Consider the following 25,850-nt stretch of genomic DNA (forward strand, 5'->3'; position numbering starts at 1 on the left):
TGCCATTAGAACTGAAGTACTTCTGCTTTGTTGCTCATAAAATAATGTTTGTTATGTGTAAATTTTACACCATAACTGCAGGTGTTTTCGTTTTAAGAGTTGACTCTACTTTTTCTGTTTTAGGAAGTGAAAGCTTTGTTTAAAAGTGAAAACTGCCCCAAAGTGATAAGCTGTGAATTTGCACACAACAGCAACTGGTACATCACTTTCCAGTCAGACACAGATGCACAGCAGGTGAGAGGAGGGCTTCTTTCTTACTGGGAAAAGAGGTTTGCTGTTGGAGTGAGGAGGATGTGCTAGGATGGGGTGTGTCTGGGATACCTAAGGTCCCAGGTTAAGTGGTCAGTACCACAAGAGAACGCCGGATACGGTAGTTTTCTTGTATAATCTCAAAACTTGGGAGGTAGAGACAGGCAAGATCAGGAGTTCAGGACCAACATGGACTACATAAGTGAGATCCTGTATCAAAAACTTTAAAAAGAAAAAATAAAGTAGACGTGGGGGTGATGGTGCATGCCTGTTATCACAGCACTTGATAATGAAGGAGGAGGACCAAAAATGTCATGAGTTTAAGGTCAGCCTAGGTTACCGATTGAGACTATGTCATTTTATGTTTACCAGGACTGGCCATACATTTGCTTAATTGACAATTGACTTTCTTTTTTATCATCTGCATATAATTTTAACAGATTTCTTTTTTGTTGTTGTTGTTGTTATTATTATTTTGGCTTTGGTGTTTCAAGACAAGATTTCACTGTGTAGCCTTGGCTATCCTGGAACTGGACTTAACAGATGTGGAAATCAAATTCAGTTTTTTTGTTTTGTTTTGAAACTGGGTTGTCCAGGGCTTTTGGTGGTGGTAGTTGTGTGTATTTTGTTTTGAGCCAGGTGCTCACTGTGTGAACAAGGCTGCCCTGGAACCTGTGGGTTTGACCAGGCTGGCCTCTCTCTCCCAATAGTTCTGTGTCAGAGCCATTACTCCCAGCTGAGTAAAATTAGAAGTTGTTACCTGATGACACTTGAGTCTCTTGTGTTCTGCCTTTTGTTACAACTCCATACCAACTTCTTGTATTACCTACAAGCTATAACTAGGAATGTGTTGTTTTCTTGCTTTTTCTTCTCATTACCTCAGGGTTTGTTTTTGTTTTTGCCTTGCTGTGTCCACGGCTAGCTGAGGTCACAACAAAGCCCTCTCCTGTGTAGCTCCTGAGTGCTGGGGTTACAAGTGTGTACCAGCACATGGCAAGACCTTCTTTTTAGTTTAGGAACTGAGAATAGCAAACTCATTTGGTAGAAGGAAAGTGGCTTTAATGAAATGTTTAAATGCTAATAATATTCATTTTTCTTTTAACAGGCTTTTAAATATTTAAGAGAAGAAGTTAAAACATTTCAGGGCAAGCCAATCATGGTAAGAAACATTTCAAATACATTAGCTGCTAGTATGAAATAAGGGGTTTTGGGAGGAGGGTGATTGTTTTAGGTTTTTGTCATGCTTCGTTTAAAAGAATTAAGAATACATGAAAGATGTTTTATAAAACCTATAGTAATTTTAAAAATATTTCTATGTTCTTTAGAAAATTAGTTGACAGAAAACACGAAAATACTCTGGCTACAGAATTTTTTTTTTTAAACAGAATCACAAAGTTTTTATGCTAATTCATATCCTATAATTCTAGATCTCAAAATGAATAAGTATAATTTCTTAATAGTGATGAAAATCATTTCCAGTTCTTTCAGCCTTGTCTCAATTAACTATGTTACCACAGTTACATCCATTTGAGAAGGAATTGTCATTAATAATACTTACTCAGTGTCTTTACATGTTAACTCTGTTCTCAAATTCCATAAAATTTGCCTTCATAATTCTTTCCATCATTATTGCCATAGTTTAGATTTGAACAGTTGGTGTGGCCTCATAAGCACTGATTTCCTAACTCCCTTTCTTGTTCTCTTACTCGGTTTTAAGCACTGTACATATATTAACTCATCCTTCCAAACAAAGTGAGACAAGGAAATTGGTTGTTTGGGGCTAGTTTGAGCTGCATAGTTCAGGGCAAGCCTTGTACATATGTAAGGACCCCTTACTGAGACAGGCTTTCTCCACCTTGACTACTGAAGAGAATGACAATAGCCACTCTAGTGTCACATGTCTAACTTGCACTTCAGAGAAATACCACAAGACACTACTGTATGAAGTGACATTTAAATCTGACCTGTGTGGGGTTGATGATAATGAATTTACCTATTACAAATGAGTTTCCTTTGATAATCCTTCTACCTTTGATCTTTGACTCTCTTTTTTAATCACTGTTCCCCTTTGAGGATACAGAGATACTGTTTTGTGTCTCTCTCTTTTTTTTTTTTTTTTTTGGTTTTTCGAGACAGGGTTTCTCTGTGTAGCTTTGCGCCTCTCCTGGAACTCACTTGGTAGACCAGGCTGGCCTCGAACTCACAGAGATCCTCCTGGCTCTGCCTCCCGAGTGCTGGGATTAAAGGCGTGCGCCACCACCGCCCGGCTGTTTTGTGTCTCTTAATGACTTGAAGCCTTTATATTTATATTTTGATCCTCAATAAAATTTCATTAATTTGGTGTATATTGTAGAATAAAACCTAATTACAGTTTTTAACATTTTATTAATTTATTATATTTTCATTATTATTTATGTGTATATATGTTTATGTCTATATATATGCATATGCCTGAGATCAGAGGTATCCCCTGGAGTTGGGAGTTACATGCAGTTGTAAGCTGGGGTCTTCTGAGAACAATACATGTTCTTAACCACTGAGCTATCTCTGGGGGGGGGGGGTTGCTTTTTTTGTTGTTGTTAATTTGGACAGTTGTCTACTTTTACTTGTTGACTGAACCTGTCACATATCTTTAGAGATGTTTCTTGGGATCTTTGATCTATTTCTTCAGTCTTTTCTTCCCTGAACCACTACTGCTGTCTTCATTATGACAGCTTCAGTGTCCTTTTTTCCATACGTGATTGTTTTTCATCTTTTTATGATTTTATTGTGTAGATTCATGTTTATCTGGTGCCAACAAAGAACCAAACAAAGCAATTTTGAAATCAATGGGATACCAGTTTTTAAATTAAAATTTATTTTAGGACTTATTTTTTTATTTTAATTATGCATCTGTGTATATTTCTGCATGTGAGCATGTACATGTGAGTGCAGGTGCCAGCAAAGGCCAGGGGAACCTTTTTGTTCTTCACTGTTTCCTATAACCTAATGCCCTCCAGGTTCGTGTTGATACAGATGGTAACATTTTCCCTTTGCAGAGCTAGACAATCCTCTGGAAGAGTAGCGGGCTCACTTTTTGGTTTGGTTTGGTTTTTTCGAGACAGGGTTTCTCTGTGCAGCTTTGGAGCCTGTCCTGGATCTCACTCTGTAGCCCATGCTGGCCAACTCACAGAGATCTGCCTGCCTCTGCCTCCTGAGTCCTGGGATAAAAGGCGTGCACCACCACTGCCCGACAGTAGACTCACTTTTAGCCATTGAGTGAGGCCATGTTCACTTATTTTTAACCTTGTTTATTGTGGCTCTTCTCAAGTCCACAAGCTATTGTTTTTCTTTGCTCTATTGATTCTAAGCAGAAATAAATCATAATACATGTAAAAAATATGTTGAATATATTTGTTGTAATACACACTTCATCTTTTATTTTTGTTTTCTTCTAGGCAAGGATAAAAGCCATTAATACATTTTTTGCTAAGAATGGTTATCGATTAATGGATTCTAGTATGTATACTCAACCCATTCAGACTCCAACCCAATACCCCTCACCAGTCTTTATGCCGCCAGTGTATAACCCTCACCAGCAGTACTCAGTGTATAGTATTGTGCCTCCGTCTTGGTCTCCAAGTCCTGCACCTTACTTTGAAACACCACTGGTAAGTGAGACTTTTAGAAAATAATAAAACATTTAGTTCAAGCTAAAATGTAAAGAAATCATCTGAAAACCAGGTGCAGATGCATTTGCCTGTAATTGGAGCACTCACAAGGTAGCGTTAGAAGGCTCATTGCAAGAGGCCAGACTAGTCTGCATAGCAAGTTACAGACCAGCCGGTTGTCACAAAAATCACCAAAAAAACAACAATCTAATCTAGTTGGTTAGTTTTGTGTTGGTTACCTTGTGGGTAAACTATGATAGTTCCTCATCCATTTACCCTTATTACTAAGAGCTGAGCTGTTAGTTTCTACAGTTTGATTCTTTCCATTTTACTAATTGATTGATTGGAGGTCTTACCATGTAGCCCTGGCTGCCCTGGAACTCTGTGTAAATCAGGCTGACCATGAACTCAGAAAGATAAGATCCACCTGCCTCTAGAGTGCTGGGACTTAAGGTGTGTACCACCATGCCCAGCTTCTTTGTGATTCTGCATGACCCATTTTGTCCTGAAAGAGTGGTTCGCATGTAATGAATTAGTGACATGTCATTTATAATAAAATGATGTGTGGTGGGAATGTTGCAGAAATGAGTAAGTATAGAGTTTTCTTCTTCTTTCTTTTTTTTTTTTTTTTTTTGGTTTTTCGAGACAGGGTTTCTCTGTGTAGCTTTGTGCCTTTCCTGGAACTCACTTGGTAGCCCAGGCTGGCCTCGAACTCACAGAGATCCACCTGGCTCTGCCTCCCGAGTGCTGGGATTAAAGGCGTGCGCCACCACCGCCCGGCGAGTTTTCTTTTTTTGACTATTGAAGAAACTGATATTAAGATAGCTCACCTGGGTTTCTCAAAAACCATCTCTTGCAGTATTACATCCTTACCATTAAATATTCATGTTTTCTTCTAGGCTCCTTTTCCAAATGGTAGTTTTGTGAATGGCTTTAGTTCACCGGGATCTTATAAAACAAATGCTGCTGCTGTGAATATGGCCCGACCATTCCAAAAAAATCGGTAAGATAGGAAATAAGAGCCAAATTTATTTTAAACAATTCCCAGAAATTCCCGAGGAATTCCCATGTTCTTGTTGGAGACTCAATATAAGTGTTTTTGTTTACTATACAAAGTTCATGAATTATTCAGTCTAGGATTCTTCAAGATCAGAATGAATAATAGCTATAAAGGGTCAGGATTTCAATGGTTTCCGTTTTGTCTTTTAATGTATTTTGTCTTGTATGTGGGTGTTTTGCCTACATGTATATCTCTACCACTTCGATTTCCATTGCCCTTGTAGCCTAGAGGAAGCCCGTGTGTCCCCTGGAACTGGAGTTGCAAATGGTTGTAAACCATCATGTGGATTCTCTAGCCATCTCTCCATCCCCAGTTTATTTTATTATTTTTATTTTTTCATTTTTCCAGACAGGATTTCTCTTTGTAGTCCTGGCTATCCTGGAACTCGCTATGTATTCCAGGCTGGTCTCCAACTGGTCACCTGCCTCTGCCTCCCAAGTGCTGGGATTAAAGGTGTGCACCACCACCGCCTGATTCCCAGTTTATTTTTTTAATATGAGTTCTGGGGAATGAATTTAGGCACTCATGCTTCTAAAGCAAGCACTTAACCAATGGAGTTTCTTCCCAACACACACAAATTTTTTTAAGGAAGAGTACTGATTTTTGCAAATGTTTGTCTTAAAAGTATGGGGCTGAAGAGGCTGGAGTGATTGCTTAGCCCTTGAGAGTACCACTGGCTGTTCTTCCGGTGGACCCTGGTTTGATTCCTAGCACCTCCATGGCTCACAGCCATCCATGACTCCAGTTTTGGAGAGTACCTCCCTCTTCTGATCTCCACTGACATACATGTAGCCAAAACATCCATACACTTAAAATAATAAAAATGACAAAACAAATAAAACCAAACCCACAGGGTGCGGCATGTGGCTTAATGGTAGTACTCTCTCCCCTCGCTTTATTAAGGCCCTGGATTTTAATCTCCAGCACAATAAAAGTGTGCACATGATGCATGCAACCATGTATGTACAGTTCTTTTGTGTGTTCTTGTGTTCATGTGTGCATTGCATGTGGGGGTCAGAGGACAACTTTGAAAAGTCAGTTTCTACCTCCACGTCTTTGTACCACTGTACACATCCAGTCTCGCTGGCCCTTGAGTCTCTGGGCAGGCCTCTCATCTGCTTCCCATGTCTGCAAAGGTGTGTTAGGATTACATATGCCACCCATACAGCTTTGTACGGGTTCCCAAGGTCAAATGTTCACCTGCTTAGCCATCTCCTACAGAAATAATAGGAGTACCTTCTTACTTAGATGCTGAGATACTAGCTTTTCACTACCAGCCCAATCCTTGTTTCTTGCTTCTAAGAAGTGATGGTCAGCCAGGCCTTTTTCAGATAAAGGCTCCTGTCCCTTTAGGTTTGTATATGGTTTTTGTTTTATTGTATTATTGTTGTTTTGAGACTCGGTCTCAAAACAGACTGTATTTGTTTTGCTCTTTCCCCTGAAGAAAGGGAAAGGGAGGGGTGGGGAGAAAGAGAGTGTGTATGTGTGTGTCAGAGAGTTTTTCTACATGGCTCTCCTACCCCAGGCTGGCTTCTCCCTCCTGAGTAGTAGGGTTAAAGCCATACACTACCCATTACTTTTTGTTCTGCTCAACTTGGTTGTTTTGTTTTTATGTATATGTTTGAGTTTTGTTGGTATGGCTTCTATTTGTTGGTTTTGTTTTTTCAGACATAGTATCTAGCTCAGAAACATGTAATGTGGTCAAGAATGTCCTTTAGACTCTTGCATCCACCTCTCAAATGCTTGGTTTACAGGCATACACTCCACGTCCAGTTCGTACCTTTTTGCAGCATTTCTTTCAACTTTTGATAGCCCAATGATGACAAGTCCTACCTAGTGAGAATGAACTAACTTGCCATGGGATAGACAGTTTTCTACTGTCCTTTCTCTCCTTTTTTCATCCTCCACCCTTTTGGTGCCTGGACTGTGAATGTTAAGTCCCTCTCAGTGAGAGGTAAGATGATGAGACCTGAGGGCTCTTTAAAGTTAATAAACTTGTGTAGTAGACCTGTACAATGCATGGTGAATTTTGGTGAATGATAGTTTCCAAACTCCATGTGAACATTGTAATTTACCTTATTTTCAGAAAAAAATAGGTAACTATTCTAAAAGTTCTATTAAAGAATATACTGTAATTTTCGTTACTTTTAAAATATTTTATAACGAAAAAATTTTTTTTTTTTTTTTTTGGTTTTTGGATTTCCGAAACAAGGTTTCTCCGTGTAGCCCTGGCTGACCTGGAACTACCTAGCTCTGTAGACCAGGCTGCCCTCAAACTTAATGAAATATTTTTGGTAGCATCATTTTAGACTGACTTGCAAAAATTTTAACCTTGCTTTCCATCGTGTCTGGGGAGTAAATTAAGGCTTTGTCCATAAAGTATGAGGCTTGTGGGGGAGAGTTGTGATTTTTGGTTTGGTTGGAAAAGTGATTCGAATTATACCTTTATATGTTCTAATTATTTGTGGTGTTTTAAATCTGTTCAGAAAGCCAAGAAATAACATGTTATTGATAGGATCAATTGATATCTTTAGAAACAGGTTGTAAGAAATGGGGCATTTAGACCGCAAACAGTGCACCAATTATAAATCTCATACTTCCTTTTTAATTTGCTATAGAACCAAGGTCCTCTCTCTGTTACTTAGGTTTTGTTTTTAATGTTTGTTTGTCTATTTATTTTTCTGGGGCAGGGTCTCACTATGTAGCTCTCACTGTCCTGGAACTCTATTTGTAGGCAAGGCTGGCCTTGAACTCACAGAGATCCACCTGCTTCTGCCTTTTGAGTGCTGGAATTAAATGCATACACCACCACTGCCCTTTTTTAGTTGTTTTGTTTGTTTAGAGATAAGGTCTTTGTAGCCCTGTCTTTTCTGGAATTCAGTATTTTCCTCTAATCTTAATAAACAGAATTTTCCCATGTGTGTGATTATAAATAGATAAAAACAAATACAGTGTTTTTGGTCACCTCATACAAGAATATGTGGGGTTGTTTTTGTTTTTTAACTACCATTGGTGGTTTCACCCTTACTCAGATACCTGGTACAGCTTTATTAGTAAATGTAAAGCCTGGTGTCTTTGGTGGGGTTTTTTTGTTTTGTTTTTGGTAACAGTAAAATCCTAACTGTGGCTTTGTTTCTATTGCTTGAGACAGTTTCTCTGTTGTAGCCCTGACTGTCTGTCCTGGAATTTCCTATGTACACCAGGTTGGCCTTAGTGCTGAGATTAAAGATGTGCCCCACCAGACTTGGTACTGACTGATGTTGATGTTGAGGTAGAAGTAGCTTTATCTAGAACTTCAGATTTTTTCCCCAAATTTTGTCAAACACATTACATAATGTGCAAATTCCTTTACCTTTTCTTAAAAATATTGCATCAGAGATGTAACGTTTTCTTGACTTACCCTTTGTATATCTTTTCTAGTGTGAAGCCTCAGTTTAGGTCATCCAGTGGTTCAGAACACTCAACAGAGGGCTCTGTGTCGTTGGGGGATGGACCATTGAGCAGATCTAGTTCAAGGAACTTTCTCTCAGAACGGCATAACCCTACAGTAACAGGGAATCAAGAACAAACTTACCTTCCAAAGGAGGCTCCCATTTTACAGATGGAACAGAATGGGGACTTTGGTAGAGGCAGGTAAGGAATTGTTGTATATATAAAAATTATTTAGTCATAACATGTTCATCTTGGGCTTGAGAGATGGCTCAGAGGTTAAAAGCACTGACTGTTCTTCCAGAGATCCTGAGTTCAATTCCCAGCACCCACATGATGGCTTGCAACCATCTATAATGAGATCTGGTGCCCTCTTCTGTATACATAATAAATAAATAAATCTTAATAAATAAATAAATAACATGTTCATCTTTAATGTTGAAAACCATCTGATGATTTTTGTTCTTTATTAATTATTGCAGTGTGAATATCTTAAATGAATTCATTGTTCTTATAAATTAATTAATAGGACTTGGGAAGACAGTTTTAGTTTTGAAATGAGCGTTTGGCAATGCTAGGCTTTTGAACAAATGTTGTCAAACATCTCATTTAAGCACCACCACTGAGTTAGACTTTCACCTCTGAGTCAGTGGGAGGTCTTTGGAGGGGGGCTTGTTTTGTTTTTACCCCTGCTTGGCCTGGAACTTGCAATGTAGAAACTAGGCTGGCCTCAGAACTCTCAGAGACTCAACTGCCTCTGCCTTCTAAGAGGATTGGAGGTGTGCTTCTCCCATGTCTGACTCTGCCTTCTCCTTTGACTTTCTCCTTCCTTCTCAACTGTGAGAGTGGAGTTCTGTTTTGTCTACTCTGGCTAAATTAGACTTTAAAATGCTTCTTGTGTGGAAAATGTATTGCTAATAGAAGTGGGTCCAGCTAACTTTGTGGTCGTAGTAGTTAGTGAACTTTTTTGTGGATTAGCTCAAGATCTCTTCAAAAGAATTTACTTCACTACTTAGTAACAATGGAGGAATAGCACCAATTTTGAACATGTCAATACTTTAAGTAGAGTCTTTTATAGGAAATAAGTGCATATGTTCAAGAATTTGACCTGGGTTCTTCTTCTCTTGTTCAAAGGAGAACGCTTTTCAGAGGTCGAAGACGGAGAGAAGATGACAGGATCCCAGTAAGTGTTTTCATCTTTGTATCTTTAGAATTCTTTTTCCTTTGGTCTGTCTTTCCTTTCTGGTTTTATTTTGTTAATTATTCAAACAAAAATAATTGAGCCTGATATTGATCTGAAAGTCATTTATACATTCACTCTCTAGTGCTAATTAGCTGTTTGAGGTTGTATTGCTAATATTTTATATCTAGCATATTCAGTTAAAGGCGTGGTGTTTCCCTTTAGTTTCAGCTCCCAGAAACAGGCACTTCGCGCCAGCCTAGTGTACAGAGTAAGTTCTAGTCCAGCCATGGTTGTGGGGCAGGAGAGGTAATTCAATTTGAAGGTTTATTACATTATTGTCACTTGATCTTTGTGTTTAGGCAGTGCCTCACTTTATAGCCCATATTGGCTTCCAACTCAGTCCTACTGCCTCAGCTTCCCAAATACTAGGATTATAGGTGGACAGTGCCATGCCCAGCTCCGTCCGTTAACTATGTAAAGATGTGTTGCATTGCCTACCTGTGAGGTACCTGATTGGTCTAATAAAACGCTGAATGGCCAATAGCTAGGCAGTAGAGGGATAGGCAGGGCTGGCGTGAAGAGAGAATAAGTAGGAGGAGGAATCTAGGCTCAAGAGGAAAGAGAGGGAGACATCCTGAGCCAGGCAGCCACCAGCCAGACAGGAGCAGCAGGAAAATTAGGATATACAGAATGAAAGAAAGGCCTTTAAGTTGTAAGCTAGTAGGGCTAACATAAGGCCAAGCGTTCATAACTAAAAATAAGCCTCCATGTCATGATTTGGGGGCCAGTGGTCCAAGAAAGCCTGCTACATTAAGAAAGCCTGGTACACCTGTCTATTGCTCATAAACAGCACTGGTATCAGTAATGCAGTGATAACCTCCTTAATTAATTTTACTGTGACCAGATACTGGACAGAAGCAGTTTATAGGTGGAAAGGCATATTTTGGTTTGTAGTTTTTAGGGCATATAGTAGGGAAGACAGGGAAGTTGAAGTGGCTCCGTAGCAGAGGGAGCAGGAGGCCATGGCTCCTCACGGCTTGGCACACCAGGAAGCTAAGGGCACAGAACTAGAAGTAGAGCTGGGGGCTGGGGACATGGCCCAGCAGTGAAGTGCATTTGCTACTCTTTGCCGGGCCTGATTTGGCTTCTAGCATCCACACTTTATCTCACAGCTGTCTGCAACTCTAGGGCCACAGGATCTAACGCCTTCTTCTGGCCTCCGTGGGTTCATCAAGCACACATGTGGTACACAGACATACATATAACCAAAACACCCATACACAAGAAATTATAAAAATAATTTAAGGCCCGGGCGGTGGTGGCACACACCTTTCTTCCCAGCACTCAGGAGGCCAAGCCAGGTGGATCTCTGTGAATTCAGGCCAGCCTGATCTACAGAGCAAGTTCCAGGACAGGCTCCAAAGCTACACAGAGAAACCCTGTCTCAAAAAACAAAAATAAAATAAAACAAATAAATAATAGTAATAATAATAATTTTTAAAAGGACTCAAAAGCCAGAGGCAGGTGGATCTTCAGTTTCAAGGCCAGCTTGGGCTACGAGGCAAGTTCTAGCAAGCCAAAGTTAAAAAAGTAGTAAAATTTGGCTATAACCTTCAAAGGTTCACCTTCAAATAATCTGCTTCAGGCAGTCAGTCCCCACAACCAGATAGTACTGTCAACTGAGCTAGGTATTAAAACACATGGTATTATGGGGACATTTTAGATCCAAGGCATAACCTCGTGTGTAGTGATCATTCTCCATGTCTAGGCATAGTTAAAGGAAAACTGTACTAGTCAGAGTTCTCTAAAGAAACGTATTAAAGGGGAGTCTATTAGATGCACTTATACAGTATGGTTAGAGTCCAGTCATGGCTGTCCTGCAACAGAGAGACCAAAAACCTAGTAGTTGTTGAGTCTGTGAGACTGAGAGCCTCAGCAGTCCAGATCTGGCATTGAGCTTCGAGGGTTCCTGGAGACCTCTTTGGCTTCAGTTCCAATTAGAGGCCCAAAGAAGTTGATTCTAATAGCAGAAACAGCAGTGTCAACAAGGTGGGTGAAGTCCAAGTAATGGAAAGGTTCTTCTCTTTCCATTCCTTTGGTCTTGTCCACATCTCAGGTGAATTCTTCCACATCTCTTCAAGCAACCTGATGGAGTCAGATTCTCATTGAGAGTCTCTTGCAGGTGACTAGGTTATGTGAAGTTGACATTTAAAATTAATGGCCAGGCATAGAGGCACACATAGCTCACATGGCAGAGGCAGATGCAGGTGGATCTCTTGAGAGTTCCAGGCCAGCTAGAGCTGCAAAGTGAGACCCTGTCTCAAAAAAGAACAAAGATGAACAGGCTCGAGAGGTCACCTGGTGGTTAAGAGCACTTACTGTTCATCCAGAGAGCTTTGGTTCAGTTTCCAGCACCTATGTGGTAATTCACAACTGTCCGTAACCCAGTTCCAGTGAATTCAACACCCTTTTCTGAGTTCCACAGGCATCAGACATGTAGTTCACAGACATACATGCAGATAGACATTCACACATAAAACAAATCTTCAGACAAAACTAACCATCACAGATCCTTTCAGGTGGGAATTTTTAAAAAATATAGATTAAGAAAATCCGGCCAGTCAGTGGTGGCACACACCTTTAATCTTAGCACTTGGGAGGCAGGGGCAGGTGGATCTCTGAGTTCAAGGACAGCCTGATCTACAGAGTGAGTTCAGGACAGCCAGGACTAGACAGAGAAACCCTGTCTCAAAAGAAAGGAGTGTGGGGGAGAGAGAGAAAGAAAAGGAAATCTTTATTTATATAAGCCAAGCATGGTAGTACAGGCCTATGGTCCTAGTACTTCGGAGGTAGAAGCAGAAGGATCAGGAGTTCAAGGATCAAAGTCCAAGTCTCTGATCTCTTGCCTCCCAGGTGTTGGATCACATTATTTTTAACTTGCTAAGGAGCAAATCCAAGCTTCATGTATGCTTAGTCAGGAATTGTGCTCAATTGTTTTATTTATGACTTTACTTTTTATGGGCAGTCATAAAGCTTTAGCCCTTGTCTTAGGGTTTCTGTTGCTGTGAAGAGACACTATGACCACAGCAAATCTTATAAAGAAAAACATTTAATTGAGACTAGCTTATAGTTTCAGTGTTTAGTCTATTTCATCATGGGCAGGACATAGTGACATGCGGGCAGACATGGTGCTGGGGAAGGAGCTGATAATTCTACATCCTGATCCACAGGCAACAGAGGGAACTGTGTTCCCACACTGGGTGTAGCTTAATCATATGAAACCTCAGAGCCCACCCCCAATAGTGACATACTTCCTCTGGCAAGGCCACACCTCCCAATAATGCCAGTCCCTATGGGCCACCAGTCTGTGAGAGCCATTCCTATTTAAACCACCACAAGCCCTGACAACATTTTTAGCATGTCAGTTGTAGCAATTCTTGTGAATCCTCAAGTAGCCATCAACGGTTGAGGAGAGAAAACAAGGCAGCCGAACGAAGGATACCCGTAATCTCAGCACTCAAGAGGATTAAACAGAAGGGTACAAGCTTCAGGCCAGCCCGGGATACATAGCATGGTCTTGTCAATGGATGAATGGATTTGGATATAATACATTAAAAATGACAGCATCAAAGGCTACAAGTTGGCTTGAAGGAAATGAAGAGCATTGGTGTGGCCGGGCGGTGGTGACACCAGCTGTTAATCCCAACACTCTGGAGGTAGGGGCTGGTAGATCTCTGGGAGTTTGAGGCCTCAAAAATCAAAAAAAGAAAAAGAAAACAGAAGAGGCAGCTAAGACTGAGGTGGGGAACCAGGAATTTATAAGGAGGTAATTCTGTGTCCTTTACAAGTCTTTTGTTTTTCTTAAAGCTTCTGGAGTAGAGGGTCAGAGAAAGCATTAGGCACGTGACTTGTTTAATGGTTTGTTTTTTTAGAGACCCCAGCCTTCAACACCTGAAGCGAAGGCTCCAACACCAAAGTTTGACTTATTAGCTACAAATTTTCCTCCTTTACCTGGAAGTTCGTCAAGAATGCCAGATGAACTTGTTTTGGAGAATAGAATGTCTGATATTGTTAAAGGTGTCTGCAAAGAAAAGGTAAGCACTGTTCTTTCCATTTGTGGGGTTATATGTTAAGTTTGTCAGGATGATTGTTTAAATTCATATTTGCATTTCAATTAGTTTCTTTAGTTTGCATTTCGAATTAGTTAATTTCAGTTAGTTTTCACCATTTTTCAAGAGCTTTAAAAAGGTGTATAATAGCCGGGCGGTGGTGGCGCACGCCTTTAATCCCAGCACTCGGGAGGCAGAGCCAGGCGGATCTCTGTGAGTTCAAGGCCAGCCTGGGCTACCAAGTGAGTTCCAGGAAAGGCGCAAAGCTACACAGAGAAACCCTGTCTCGAAAAACCAAAAAAAAGGTGTATAATAAAACTCCAAAAAGTCAAGAAAGTGTTCCTTGGCCCTTGTGTCCGTCAGCTCAGTCTGGTAGCTTAGCTGAATGGAGAAGAGGTGTCATTTCCACAAAGGGCCTGTACTTAACTAGTGATGTAAAGAATCCTGAGCTAACTTGGTCAAGTCGGTCTTTCTAAGTAGATGCCAACCAGTGTACTCATCTGCTTTGGGCGGAGTCTTGCTGCATATCCCAGACTGGCCTTAAATTTTCTGTTCTCCTGCCCCTGCTGTCCTAGTGCTGGGGTTGGCATTGTAGGCGCGTGGGCCTCACTTCATGTGTGGAATCACAGGTCTCATAAATTTTTCTTGTTTTCTACCTTAAGTTTTTCTCTTTTAGGTTTGTTTATGTATGTATAGGTGTGTGGGAGAGAGCACATATATGGAGGTCAGAGGACAGCTTTTAGAAGTCAGTTCTCTCCTTCCACTGTGTGTTCCAGTGAGGTTCAATGCCAGCCTTGTGCATTGAGCAGTTTTACCCACTGAGGCGCCTCCCTAGCCCTAATTTTGTTTTAATTATAATAATACATAGACATAATGTATCTTATAATGCAGAACAGCAATACCTGAAACTACATTTAACATCAGATTTTTTTCCCCCTCCTTTTATTATGTCAAATTCACATTGCTATATATAGGGTTGTCATTGGTGATAAGATACACCAAGTGAAGGGGATTGCCAGGTAGACTAGAATATGCCATGATTTATATGCTGCTTCTCAGGGGTTTGAGACTTGTTGTATACTGTGGTTAGTCTCTTTGGTGGTGGTGGGGACAGTTTTGTTGTTTGGTTGGTTTTTGTACAGCCAGTGCCTTCTACATGCATGGCTGATAGGACTTCCCTTCATCACAGGTTACTTTCTACTCTTAAAACCTTGGCTTTTGGACTTTTAAGTACACATATATACATGCTACTCCTGAATGTGTGTGTGTGTGTGTGAGAGAGAGAGAGCGAGCGAGAGAGAGAGAGAGAGCGAGAGAGAGAGAGAGAGCCCCCGAATGCAAGCGAACGGGAGAGCGCACACTAGACAACAAGGTTGGGTGGCAGGCTTCTCCTTCCACCTTGTTTGAGAAGGTCTCTCTTGTTCACTACTGCAGTTTTCCTTCTGTCCATCTCCTCTCCACTGTGATTCATTCGTGTGCACATACTGCAGCCAGCTTTTGTGTGGGTTCTGAGGATTCAGATTTAGGGTGTCAGTCCTGCGTGGTAATTACTTTACCCACTGTGCCCTGACTGCCTGACTAACAGAGATGACCTGAAACTTGCTGTGTAGAGCCAGCTGACCTGGAACAGTGATCCTTCTCCCCACTCTCCTGGGTGCTGGGATTACAAACCTTAAATATAAATTTCCCCTTCCTTTCAAATTTTATCTTTTTAAAGATAAAAAAGAGGAGGGATGGTGGATGGTAGAGCGATACAATGGTCAGGAGGGAAGGGATGAAAGTAATTAGGAAAGGAAAAATGGAAAGAGAGTATAAGAAAAATGGGGCCCAAGAGGGGAAATATTCAACAGTGGTAAGAAAGGGGGAGGCTGTAGTAATATATTGGGCCAGGCAGTGGTGGCACACGCCTTGAATCCCAGCACTCAGGTGGCTCTCTGAATTACAGGAGGAAAGCCAGGAATACATAGAGAAACCCTGTCTCAAGTATTGTGTACACACACATTTATAAGTGTAGATATGAAAACACTAGCTATTTCAGCAGTTCTGAAGAAGTATATCCTTTTTTATTTTACAATCAAATTAGACTGTTTTCAAATTAGAACCTATTATGGTTAAAGAGACACATAAATAGCCATCTACTACAAGCTGTCCCTACTCTATGATTGCAGGCCTTTGCAATCACAGTTGGCATGTATAAACACTTTGAAAGGACCATAATAATGTATGTTTCTCCCAGAATCCCATTCTCCAATTGTGGGTTGTAAAAATCCTCAGTATAGCAGGAACATGTGTATCCCTCTTTATCTGCTCTTCTTACTCGGTCTTCTTACAGAAAAGCATTATTTTGGTTGGGGAGTGATAGTTTTCTTGCTTTCCTTTTACCCCTGAGTTGACAAAGACTTTCTTTAAGGAGCCAGGTAATAAATATTTAAGGCCTGTGGGCCAGATTCTGCCACATATTTTGTCTTGTTTTCTAATTTGTATATTTAGGAGGTGGGGTAGGGGATGGTACAGTGTGTTTGTATGTGGTTGAGTGTATTTGTTTGCACATATGCATGTGCCAGAGATCATTTCTCACCGAATGTGGTCTACCTTATTTTTGAGATGGCCTCTATTGAACTGGAGCTTGTTTGTTAGACTGAGCTGCCTGGCCATGAGCCCCAGGAATGTCCCTGTCTCCACCTTCCCAATGCCGGGATTATACAGACACAAGCCACCACACTCAGCTGTTGATGAGTGTGCTACTGATCAGACTCTTTCCTTCATGCTTAGACCTCAAGGACCTTACCAACCGAGCCATCCTAAAGCACACTGTTTGCTTTTAAAGCCCTTTCTTTAATAACTTACAAGCCTTTCTTTGTTTAGGAGCCATAGGGAAACAGGTTTCAGACTGGTCTCTGCAACTCAGTTTGCCAGTCATTCCTTAGACAGTATATTGTTTAATGTGTGTGGTTCTTGTGGGCCTGGCTACTTGTTTGTTTAGTTGGTTGGTTTGGTTGGATTTGGTTTGCTCTCTTCTCTTTCTTTCTTCCTTTACTTAAATTTAAGTAAGTTTCCAGTGTTTGACATAGTTTTTTCATTAGATTCTTTTTTTATATAAATTTGTGGGTGTTTTATTTTAATATGTTCTGGATACTATTCCTCTGTCAGTTACATCTATTACAAATGACATTTCAGCTTTAATGGTTTTCAGTTATTTTCCATTCTGTTTCATTGAGATTGAGTATCATACAGCCCAGGTTAGCCTCAACCTTAGTATGTACCATATAGCCAATTCCTGATTTTCCTGTATCTCTCTTTCAAGTGTTAGGATCTATTTACAGTCTTGTACTTGTGGTGATCTTGCCTTAGCCTCTCAAGTGTTTGGAGATTAGAGTCAGCCATTGTGCTCAGCTATCCAGAACTCATCTTTGCAATCATGTTTCCCCTATTCCCCCTAGCAACCAGCCCTTTGCTTTCTGTCTTTATGAGCTGACTCCTGTAGGTATCTCAAACGAAGTAATGCAGTGTTTACTTTTCTGTAGAATAACTTATTTTATTTAACAGAGTGTCCTCAAGGGTCGTGTTCTTTGAATACTACTTGGTTATGTTTATACATTTACTACTTGGATTTGCATTGGGTTGTTTCCTTTTTTGGCTCATGTAGATGATGCTATGGTGATTATTTATATGAAATTTCCTGTAGTTCTAAGTATGGGCAGAATGCCTGGCTAGACTTTTTTTTAACTGTAAGATAAATTTCATTGTTATTTGGGCACATTTTTTTAAAGATTTATTTATTTTGTATGTATATAGTGTTCTGTCTGCATGTATTCCTCCATGCCAAAAGAGGTACCAGATCTCATTACAGATAGGTGTGAGCCACCATGTGGGTGCTGGCAATTATATTCAGGTCCTCTGGAAGAGCAGCCAGTACTCTTAACCTCTGAGCCATCTTTCCAGCTGCATTGGGCATATTTTTTTTTATTACTTTTAGATGGCAGGAATAGAATTGGTTGAAAAGTCATATGATAACTGTATTTATTTAACTGTTTGTTGTTTCTCTCTGTGTAGCCCTGGCTGTCCTGGAACTCAGTCTGTAGACTAGACCAGCCTCAGATTCACAAAGATCCTCCTGCTTCTGCCTCCTGAGTGCTGGGATTAAGGGTGTGAATCACCACACCCAGCTTCTGAATCTCTATTACAGTATAAAGCAGTCTTATTGCTGGTTGTATAAATGGAAGTTTCTGTATTCCACAGCCACTCTCAAAGAAACACTCAGTAAAACAAACTATTAATTATAAATGCTCAGCCAATGGCTTAGGCTTATTACTAACTGCCTCTTACCTTTTTTTTGCTTGTTTGTTTTGTTTTGTGTTTTGTTTTTCGAGACATGGTTTCTCTGTATAGTTTTGGTGCCTGTACTGGATCTCCCTCTATAGACCAGGCTGGCCTCTAACTCAAAGAGATCTGCCTGGCCCTGCCTCCCAAGAGCTGGGATTGATTAAAGGTGTGTGCCACCACCTCCCGGCTCTAGCTCTTACGTTTTAAGTAAACACATATTTCTTACATATGCTCTGCCACTTGGCGGTACCTTTGTTAGCATGGCACATTCATGTCCTGTTCCCTCTGCACCTGACTGGTATCTCCTGACTCCACCGTCCTTCCCATCATTCTCAGTTGGGTTTTTCCACCTAACTTCCTGCACAGCAGCCTGTCAGCTTTTTATTAACCAATGAGAGTAATACGAATTCATAGTGTAGAAAAGGATTGTTCCATAGCATGGTTTAATGATAATTGGGCATACTGTCAGTAGTTGTTGGACAGTTGTTTATCTTCTTTATTAATATGTTCAAATGTAATTTAAAACTCTCTTCTTTCGACTTTTAGGACAGTGAAGACTTGAGAGTTAGTTGCCCAGTGCCTGCAGAGGATGAACAGACAGACTGTGCTTCTGCCCAGCAACTCAGCAGAAGTCCTGGTCCTTCCTGTACTGCTGAGCCTCCTGCGTTAAGGTGCTTTTTTTCTTTTTCACAATTAGAGTACTTCAATATTACACTACTTTTTCTTCAGCTTGTAGCACAGAGCTGTAATTTCAGCCCTTTGAATGTTGAGTAAAGAGGATTACAAGTTTGAGTTCAGCCTTGACTACACACATGGAGACCCCTCTCGAGAGGTTGGAGGTGGAGCTGGTGAGGTTGCTCAGAAGCTGAGAGCACCTGCTTTTCTTGTGAAAGAACCCAGTAAACCTTTGCTGGGTAATTGGCTCAGCATTTAAGAGCACTTGTTGCTCTTCCAGAGGACTGTAGTTCAATTTCCAGCACACAACCATCTGTAACTCTAGTTCAAAGAGGATCTGATGCCCTTTTCTGACCTCTGTGGGCACACATGTGGTAAAAAACATGCAGGCAAAACACACATACATAATAAATACATATAAATAAACCAGATGTGGTAGCACACACCTTTAATCCCGAAACTTGGGAGGCAGGGGCAGGTAGTTTGTGGTTTTGAGGCTAGCCTATCTACATAGGGAATTCCAAGATTTCTAGGGCTGCTATATAGTGAGACCCTATTTCAGAAAACCAAATACAAATAAGTAAAAATTTAGATATTTTAGGTAAGAGGGGACTTATTTATTAAAAATGGGGACTTTTCATATATTTTGTATGTATTCTTTGAGGGTCTCATTTATGTATTTGATCACATCTACCCCTATTTTTCTCTTTCCTAACTCTTCTTTTTCATAACCCACTGAGTCCAGTACTGGTGCTCACATGGGCATGGGTTAGAGCTGATACTGGGGTTTGGATCCCCTTCCTGGGGTTACCACTCAAGGAAGCTGAATCCCCACTTTCCTGCAGAGGTTCTCAGCGGTAGCTCAGCTGCTCCTGTGTGTTAAACTAAGCCTAATATCAAACTCTTTTCTTTAGCACAACTCAGCAAGAGAAGGATCAGATGGAGGATTCTGCAGTTCCAAAGGATGGTCTCAGTCAGATGACTGTACCTGTTTCTTCTCCAGCTACTACAAAGCCATCAAGGGCAGACACTGCTTCACCTTGCAATAGTAACCTAAACACACCCACAGCTGTGAGTCTCCAGGTAATCTGAGTAGTTTATATGAGAAAAAAATACAATAGGGTAGATGGTAAAACTTAATTTTTCAGATCTGGCAAGATGGCTTAGTGAGTAAATGTGCCTGATGCCATGCTGTCCTGGGTTTAACATCTGGGACTCACTTGGTAGAAAAAGACAACCGACTCCCACAAGTGTAATTGTCCTCTGACCACCATAGACCCACCATGGCACATATTTATCTACACACACACAAGACAGAGAAATTTTATCTATATGTATGTATGTATGTGTACACACACACACACACACACACACACACACACACACACACACACACGTTATTTTGTTGTTGTTGTTGTTTATTTATTATTTGGTTTTTTTGAGAAAGGGTTTCTCTATATAACACAATCCTGGCTGTCTTGGAACTCACTCTATAGACCAGGCTGGCCTCGAACTCAGAGATTCGGCTGCCTTTGCCTGCAGAGTGCTGGGATTAGAGGTGTGCACCACCACTGCCCAGCTAATTTAACAGGCTGGCAGTGGTGGTACACGCCTTTAATCCCAACACTTGGGAAGCAGAGGTAGGAGGATCTCTGTGAGTTTGATGCCAACCTGGTCTACAGAGGGAGTTCAGGACAGACAAGGTTACACAGAGAATTTAAACTACTTTTTCACATAACACATTGCTAGAGCAGAGTCATTTGGGAGTATTCCAATGTGGACTGCCTGTATTACTAATAAAAGGAGGGCAGACATAATAATGCATGACTGAAATTTCATCACTCTAAAGGCAGGAGGAGCACAATGAAATCAAAGCTAGCCATAACTAGAGTGAATTTGATGTTAGCCTGGGCTATAGAATGAGATTCTGTGCCCCCTCCCCCTTAAAAAAGTTTGAAGTCACTATTTTATCTTATCTATATTACAGTTAAAGGAAGTTACTTAGGGAGTTATGGTATATTTATAATTTTAAAGATGGTGTTAGAGACATCAGCCTTCTTAATATTCTTGTTTTATTTTACTATTTTTATTAGCATGTTTTATAAATTATTAGCATATGTAAAATAATATGTTTCATTATGACATTTTAAACATGAATATAATGTACTTTGGCAACTGTGAGGGGAGCATGGGTGAGCTGGGAAGCTACAACATGGTAAGCTAGGGGCTGACCTCCCCAGATGGGGAGGAGCAGATGATGAGTGGTTGGAGCTGCTGTGGCAGGTACTTCCCAGGCACAGGCCTCTGAATAGCAGTGGAATCATTTTATTTCATCATTATTTAATCTTTTGGGGCTGGGGAGATAGCCCAATGCTTTCTAAGTTTAGGTTCTCCAGCATCCCCACAGAAGCTAGATGAAGTGGTACACACTTAGAGCCTCAGTGCTGGAGGACCTTGGGCTCAATGACTTCTAGGTTCAGTGCAAGACGCTATCTCTAGAGATGAGGTGAAGTGCAGTAGAGGAACATACTCAGCATTCTTCTCTGGCTTCCACAAGCAGATATGCAGGCAAGTACAACACACACACACACACACACACACACACACACACACACACACACACGATTTAACCTGCCCTTAAATGTTAGAGATTTAGGCCATGGTCATATCTGGCTTTTTTTTTTTTTTTTTTTTTTGGTTTTTCGAGACAGAGTTTCTCTGTGTAGCTTTGTGCCTTTTCTGGAACTCCCTTTGTAGACCAGGCCGGCCTCGAACTCACAGAGATCTGCCTGCCTGTGCCTCTGCCTCCCGAGTGCTGGGATTAAAGGCGTGCGCCACCACTGTCCGGCAATATCTGGTGCTTTTACCAATATAGATAAAGCTGACAAAAGTATCCCTTCTGCAAAGTTCCTCAACTAAAATTATTGGGTCAAGATGTGGCAAGATGGTTTGGTGGGTATAATCTTGCGAGGAGAGCCTGCAGATCTAATTTGATCCCCCAAACCCATGGTGGAAGCAAAGATCCAACTCTCAGAATCTGTCCTCTGATCACATGTTCACACACATCACAAACGGACAGTAATTATAATTAAGTGAATGGGCTAGTGAGATGGTTCAGCAGATAAAGGTGCTTGTCACCAAGCTTGACAACCTGATTTTGCTTTGCTTTACATTGCTTTGTTTATTACAGATAAAGTTTCTCTGTGTAGTCCTGGCTGTCCTGGAACCTGCTCTATAGACCAGACTGGCCTTGAACTCAAAAAGATCCAACTGCCTCTGCCTCCTGAGTGAGAGGTGTGCGCCACCTCTGCCTGGCCTGGCAACCTGAACTTGATCCTTGGAGCACAAAAGAGAACTGGCTCATTCATAGACATCTAAACTCCTTATGTGAACTGTGGGGAGGAACACAGAAAAACAATGGTGATGGCCGGGTGGTGGTGGAGCACACCTTTAATCCCAGGCTTGGGAGGCAGAGGCCGGAGGGTCTCTGAGTTCAAGGTCAGCCTGGTCTACAGAGAGAGTTCCAGGACAGCTAGGGCTGTCACACAGAGAAACTCTGTCTAGAAAAACACAATGATAAGTTTTTTTAAGTTTAAGTAAAAAGTTTTAGAGAAATTCCAAAGGCATTAACTGTACACTATAGCAATGTACACGAGAGTACATATTTCCCTTTCCTAGACAGTAACATTACTGTCCTCTGGTTAAAGCCAGAAATAGACACCATAATTGTTTTTCGTATCTTTTTAAAGGAACCTCGAAAGTTAAGTTATGCTGAAGTATGTCAGAAGCCTCCTAAAGAGCCGTCTCCAGTTCCTGTACAGCCACTACGGGAACTTGGATCCAATGTCGTGTCTCCCACCAGAAATGAAGAGAACGGAGCTCCTGAGAAGCCTGTTGAAAAAGCACATGAGAAACCAGAAACAAGGGCTAGTAAGGATCATTCTGGCTTCCGCGGCAATACCATTCCCAGGGGAGCAGCTGGAAAAATCAGGGAACAGAGACGCCAGTTTAGCCATAGGGCTACACCTCAGGGAATGACTCGACGTAATGGGAAGGAGCAGTTCGTGCCACCCAGATCACCAAAGTAAAACCAAACCGTAACAAAAATCACTCAGAAACTTCTCTCTTCCCATTAAACTTGAGCCTATATTGAACTGTTCTGGAGGGAGGAAGTAGCCAGGAAAGATGGGAAGTATGTCCTTAAATAATGGATTTTGGAATTGTAAGAGGAGCCCAAAATTCATCTCTAAACGTTTTTCAAATGCTGGAGGATTCCAATCAGTATAAATATATATAAATATATATATACACATATATATAAATATAATTTTCTATTTTTGTTTTTGATTTTAATTTGCAGGGATTTTCTGCCTGGAATCAATTTTGAGGGTTCAGATTTAGCTTGGGAGAGAAAACAAAAAAACATTATACATCCTTCAGTATAGGAGACGAGGGAGTGAGAGAAAATATTTTTTGAAGAAATTTTGACATTTCTGTAAAAATTAGAAATTACTTTTTTTAATCTATTTAAAGTTTGGCTTGAAGAATGCCATCTCTTGACTAAATGGCCTTGTGTTGCAAAGCAGATCAGTAGCTGGGGTGTCTGTTCTGGGTATGAGTGTGTGCAAACGTGATTTAAGCCAAATCTGTTGTCATGTTAGTAAATGATTTGAAAACTGAATGTAATACTTGAGTAGATTTTTTGTAGTTTGGACTTTAGTTTTTGACATTACTAATATTGTGTTATATTGGGCTAGCTGTTAAGCTCTGATTGTGTGTGAAGCTGTGACTACCAATCAGTTTGATATTCAAGAAAAGAATAGAGATTATTAAAAAAAAAAATGGAAAAATTCTGTTTTAGACCTGAATACTGGATAGGTCAAATAGATTTCAGAGGTTCAAACTGCCCTGTGACTTTTTTTTTTCTTCACTTCTCTTTAAAATGGGAGACAAATTTTTTTTCTTAGTTGTTTATTTGTCTCTGTTCTTTGACTTTTCACCCCCAGAAGCAAAATAACCAACTGTTTCCTGGATTGTGGTTTCTCACTACTTTGACCAGTTTAATCAAATCATATAACTACCCTAAATATTATAATGGATTATTGAAAGATTTTATTCTTCTATTAAAGAAGTTAGAATTTTAGATCCCAGAATGGTACTGGCCTGCCATTAATTTATTTGTATTGGTATTAAAAATGAAACAATGTGCTTCTGGGTGTGGTGGCAGACATCTTCAATTCCAGCTTCCGAGGCAAAGGCAGGTGCATCTGGGTTCCTGGCCCGCCTGGTTTTCGTGAGATCCTGTCCATGCAGGCCTACCTAGTGAGAGACCCTGTCTCCAAAAAAAAAAGATGAAAAAAAAGATGAAAAAATGAAAGATGAAGCAATGTAAAAGAGGAAAAAAATTTAAGAATTAATTTGGGGGAATTTTTCTTTTTACAATATTTGGCATCTTTCTGACCCCATCCCCCCAAAAAATACAGTTTGGAATTTACTGACTAAAAACAGCAAGTCAGGGAATTTTTGAGATAAAGTGAGAAAAATGGTTGAAGAAAATACATGCATAATTTCTCAGTGAATAAAGTTGTAGCTGTCATATATTAAATAGGCAAGTTTACATACTGGTATTTAGAAAACAGCTCAAAAATGATAAACCATGTTGCATTAATCGTTTTAAGTCATACCATTTTTATAGTTCTATGTAGGGTGGTGGTTTATTTTTCTGCTTAGGGATAGTTTACAATAGTAAGAACTGTCCCTTATATTAGTGAGTTTCGTTTGTACAAATTGAAACTGTAAATTGTGAACACTGGAAAGCAACAAACATTGTGACATAAACATCGTAGTAATATATTTAAAATGAATGTAAATGGAAGTTAAAATTACATAACTGTGAAAATTACCTTCCAACTCTTAAGTGTCAGAGATTTGTGTTAGTGGGTAATTCTTAAAAGCTTTGAAAACACTGCACGATCCGTGTAACCAGAATTATTATTTCTTTGTAACTTATTCAACTTGACAAGCGCTTTTGATTTGGTGGGTTGATAACATGGTATATTTGCTCAGTTGGAAATGATTATTTCTATATACTATTTTTTTAATCATCTACTAGATGAAACATACAATAAAACTACCTGTACTAAAATTTGGGAGAACTTTAGATCCTTTAAAAAGTATTAATAATCGTTAGCTACATCTATGATAAAAGTGTTTATTCTCGTTTACTTAGAAATGATAAACATTTAAAGTGTTAACATCCTATGAATGCAGTGGATTAATAGAATAAACATTTTGCAAAAATCACTTGGTAAAGGTGATAAACTTTATTTTTGCACTTAAAATGAAAAAAAAATTGTTTTGTTTGTTTAAATGTGTCACAGATGTAGTTTCCAATTTCTTGTAAGCTTATGTGATTTACTGGTAGTCTGTTAACTTCTAAAACGCTACAGGTTGCTTTTTTACAGTGCTGCACTTGAACCCAGGACCTGCACAGGCCCCATACGTGTCCAGCACTGAGCTATACCCCCAACTTCTAAAGGTTCTGATTGAAATTCAAGAAAATTTTCCTTTAAAAAACAAAAACAAACAACAACAACAACAAAAAAAACCCAGAAGTATGTTCTTGTTTTTTCTCCACATACTGAGTATAGAATTTTTTTTTTTAAGCATAGGATTCTTGATGTAATTTTCCTCAGTACTTCTAAATAGTTCCCATTTGATGGGGGTGTATGTGGGGTTGGGGTGTAATGAGAATGAATATGTAACATATATATATTCACAGTGTGTATTTGACAGTTATTTTATTGCAGCAGATTGAGGGTTTGTGTGTAAATGATGCCTGTAAGTTGTGTGGAACTGGCTCTTGCCCGTCGTTACTATTCAAGCCAATTGGGTTGGTGTTCACTGCATTTCAGCTATTTTTATTGGTTCTTTAGATAGGAAAGTTTAAATATCAAAGTTTCCTCTTCACCCTATGACTTAATATTTCCTTGCATTGTTGAAGGCCAAAAGTAGACAAAAGTGATAATGTATGCTGCAATAGTCCATTATGAAAAGAGCAAAAGTCACACATGTTCATCACTTTGCGCTTCGTAGAGAAGGTAGGCAGAGGGGCATGGCAGAACCTTCTTGTCTTCTGTCTTGATAATATCAGATGTCTGTCTCTAATCTGA

The 25,850-nt window shown here is 40.1% G+C and overlaps 1 protein-coding gene across 3 annotated transcripts in view; it reads left to right on the forward strand.

The window, feature by feature from the left end:
• Larp4 (La ribonucleoprotein 4) overlaps positions 1-24,981 on the forward strand; it is a 59,055-nt gene extending 34,074 nt beyond the window's left edge. For all 3 annotated transcript variants that reach the window (XM_052748951.1, XM_052748952.1, XM_052748953.1), the window contains exons 7-16: positions 124-234; positions 1,355-1,408; positions 3,687-3,899; positions 4,799-4,902; positions 8,380-8,592; positions 9,523-9,571; positions 13,504-13,665; positions 18,550-18,674; positions 19,593-19,761; positions 22,428-24,981. In XM_052748951.1, coding sequence (XP_052604911.1) covers positions 124-234; positions 1,355-1,408; positions 3,687-3,899; positions 4,799-4,902; positions 8,380-8,592; positions 9,523-9,571; positions 13,504-13,665; positions 18,550-18,674; positions 19,593-19,761; positions 22,428-22,766 — 1,539 coding nt within the window. In that variant the 3' untranslated portion in view covers positions 22,767-24,981. The remainder of the gene's footprint in view (positions 1-123; positions 235-1,354; positions 1,409-3,686; positions 3,900-4,798; positions 4,903-8,379; positions 8,593-9,522; positions 9,572-13,503; positions 13,666-18,549; positions 18,675-19,592; positions 19,762-22,427) is intronic.
• The last annotated feature ends 869 nt before the right edge of the window (positions 24,982-25,850 follow it).

This window comes from Peromyscus californicus, unplaced genomic scaffold (assembly GCF_007827085.1).
Source record: "Peromyscus californicus insignis strain IS unplaced genomic scaffold, ASM782708v3 Scaffold_20__1_contigs__length_68692818, whole genome shotgun sequence".
Taxonomy (NCBI): Eukaryota; Metazoa; Chordata; class Mammalia; order Rodentia; family Cricetidae; genus Peromyscus; species Peromyscus californicus.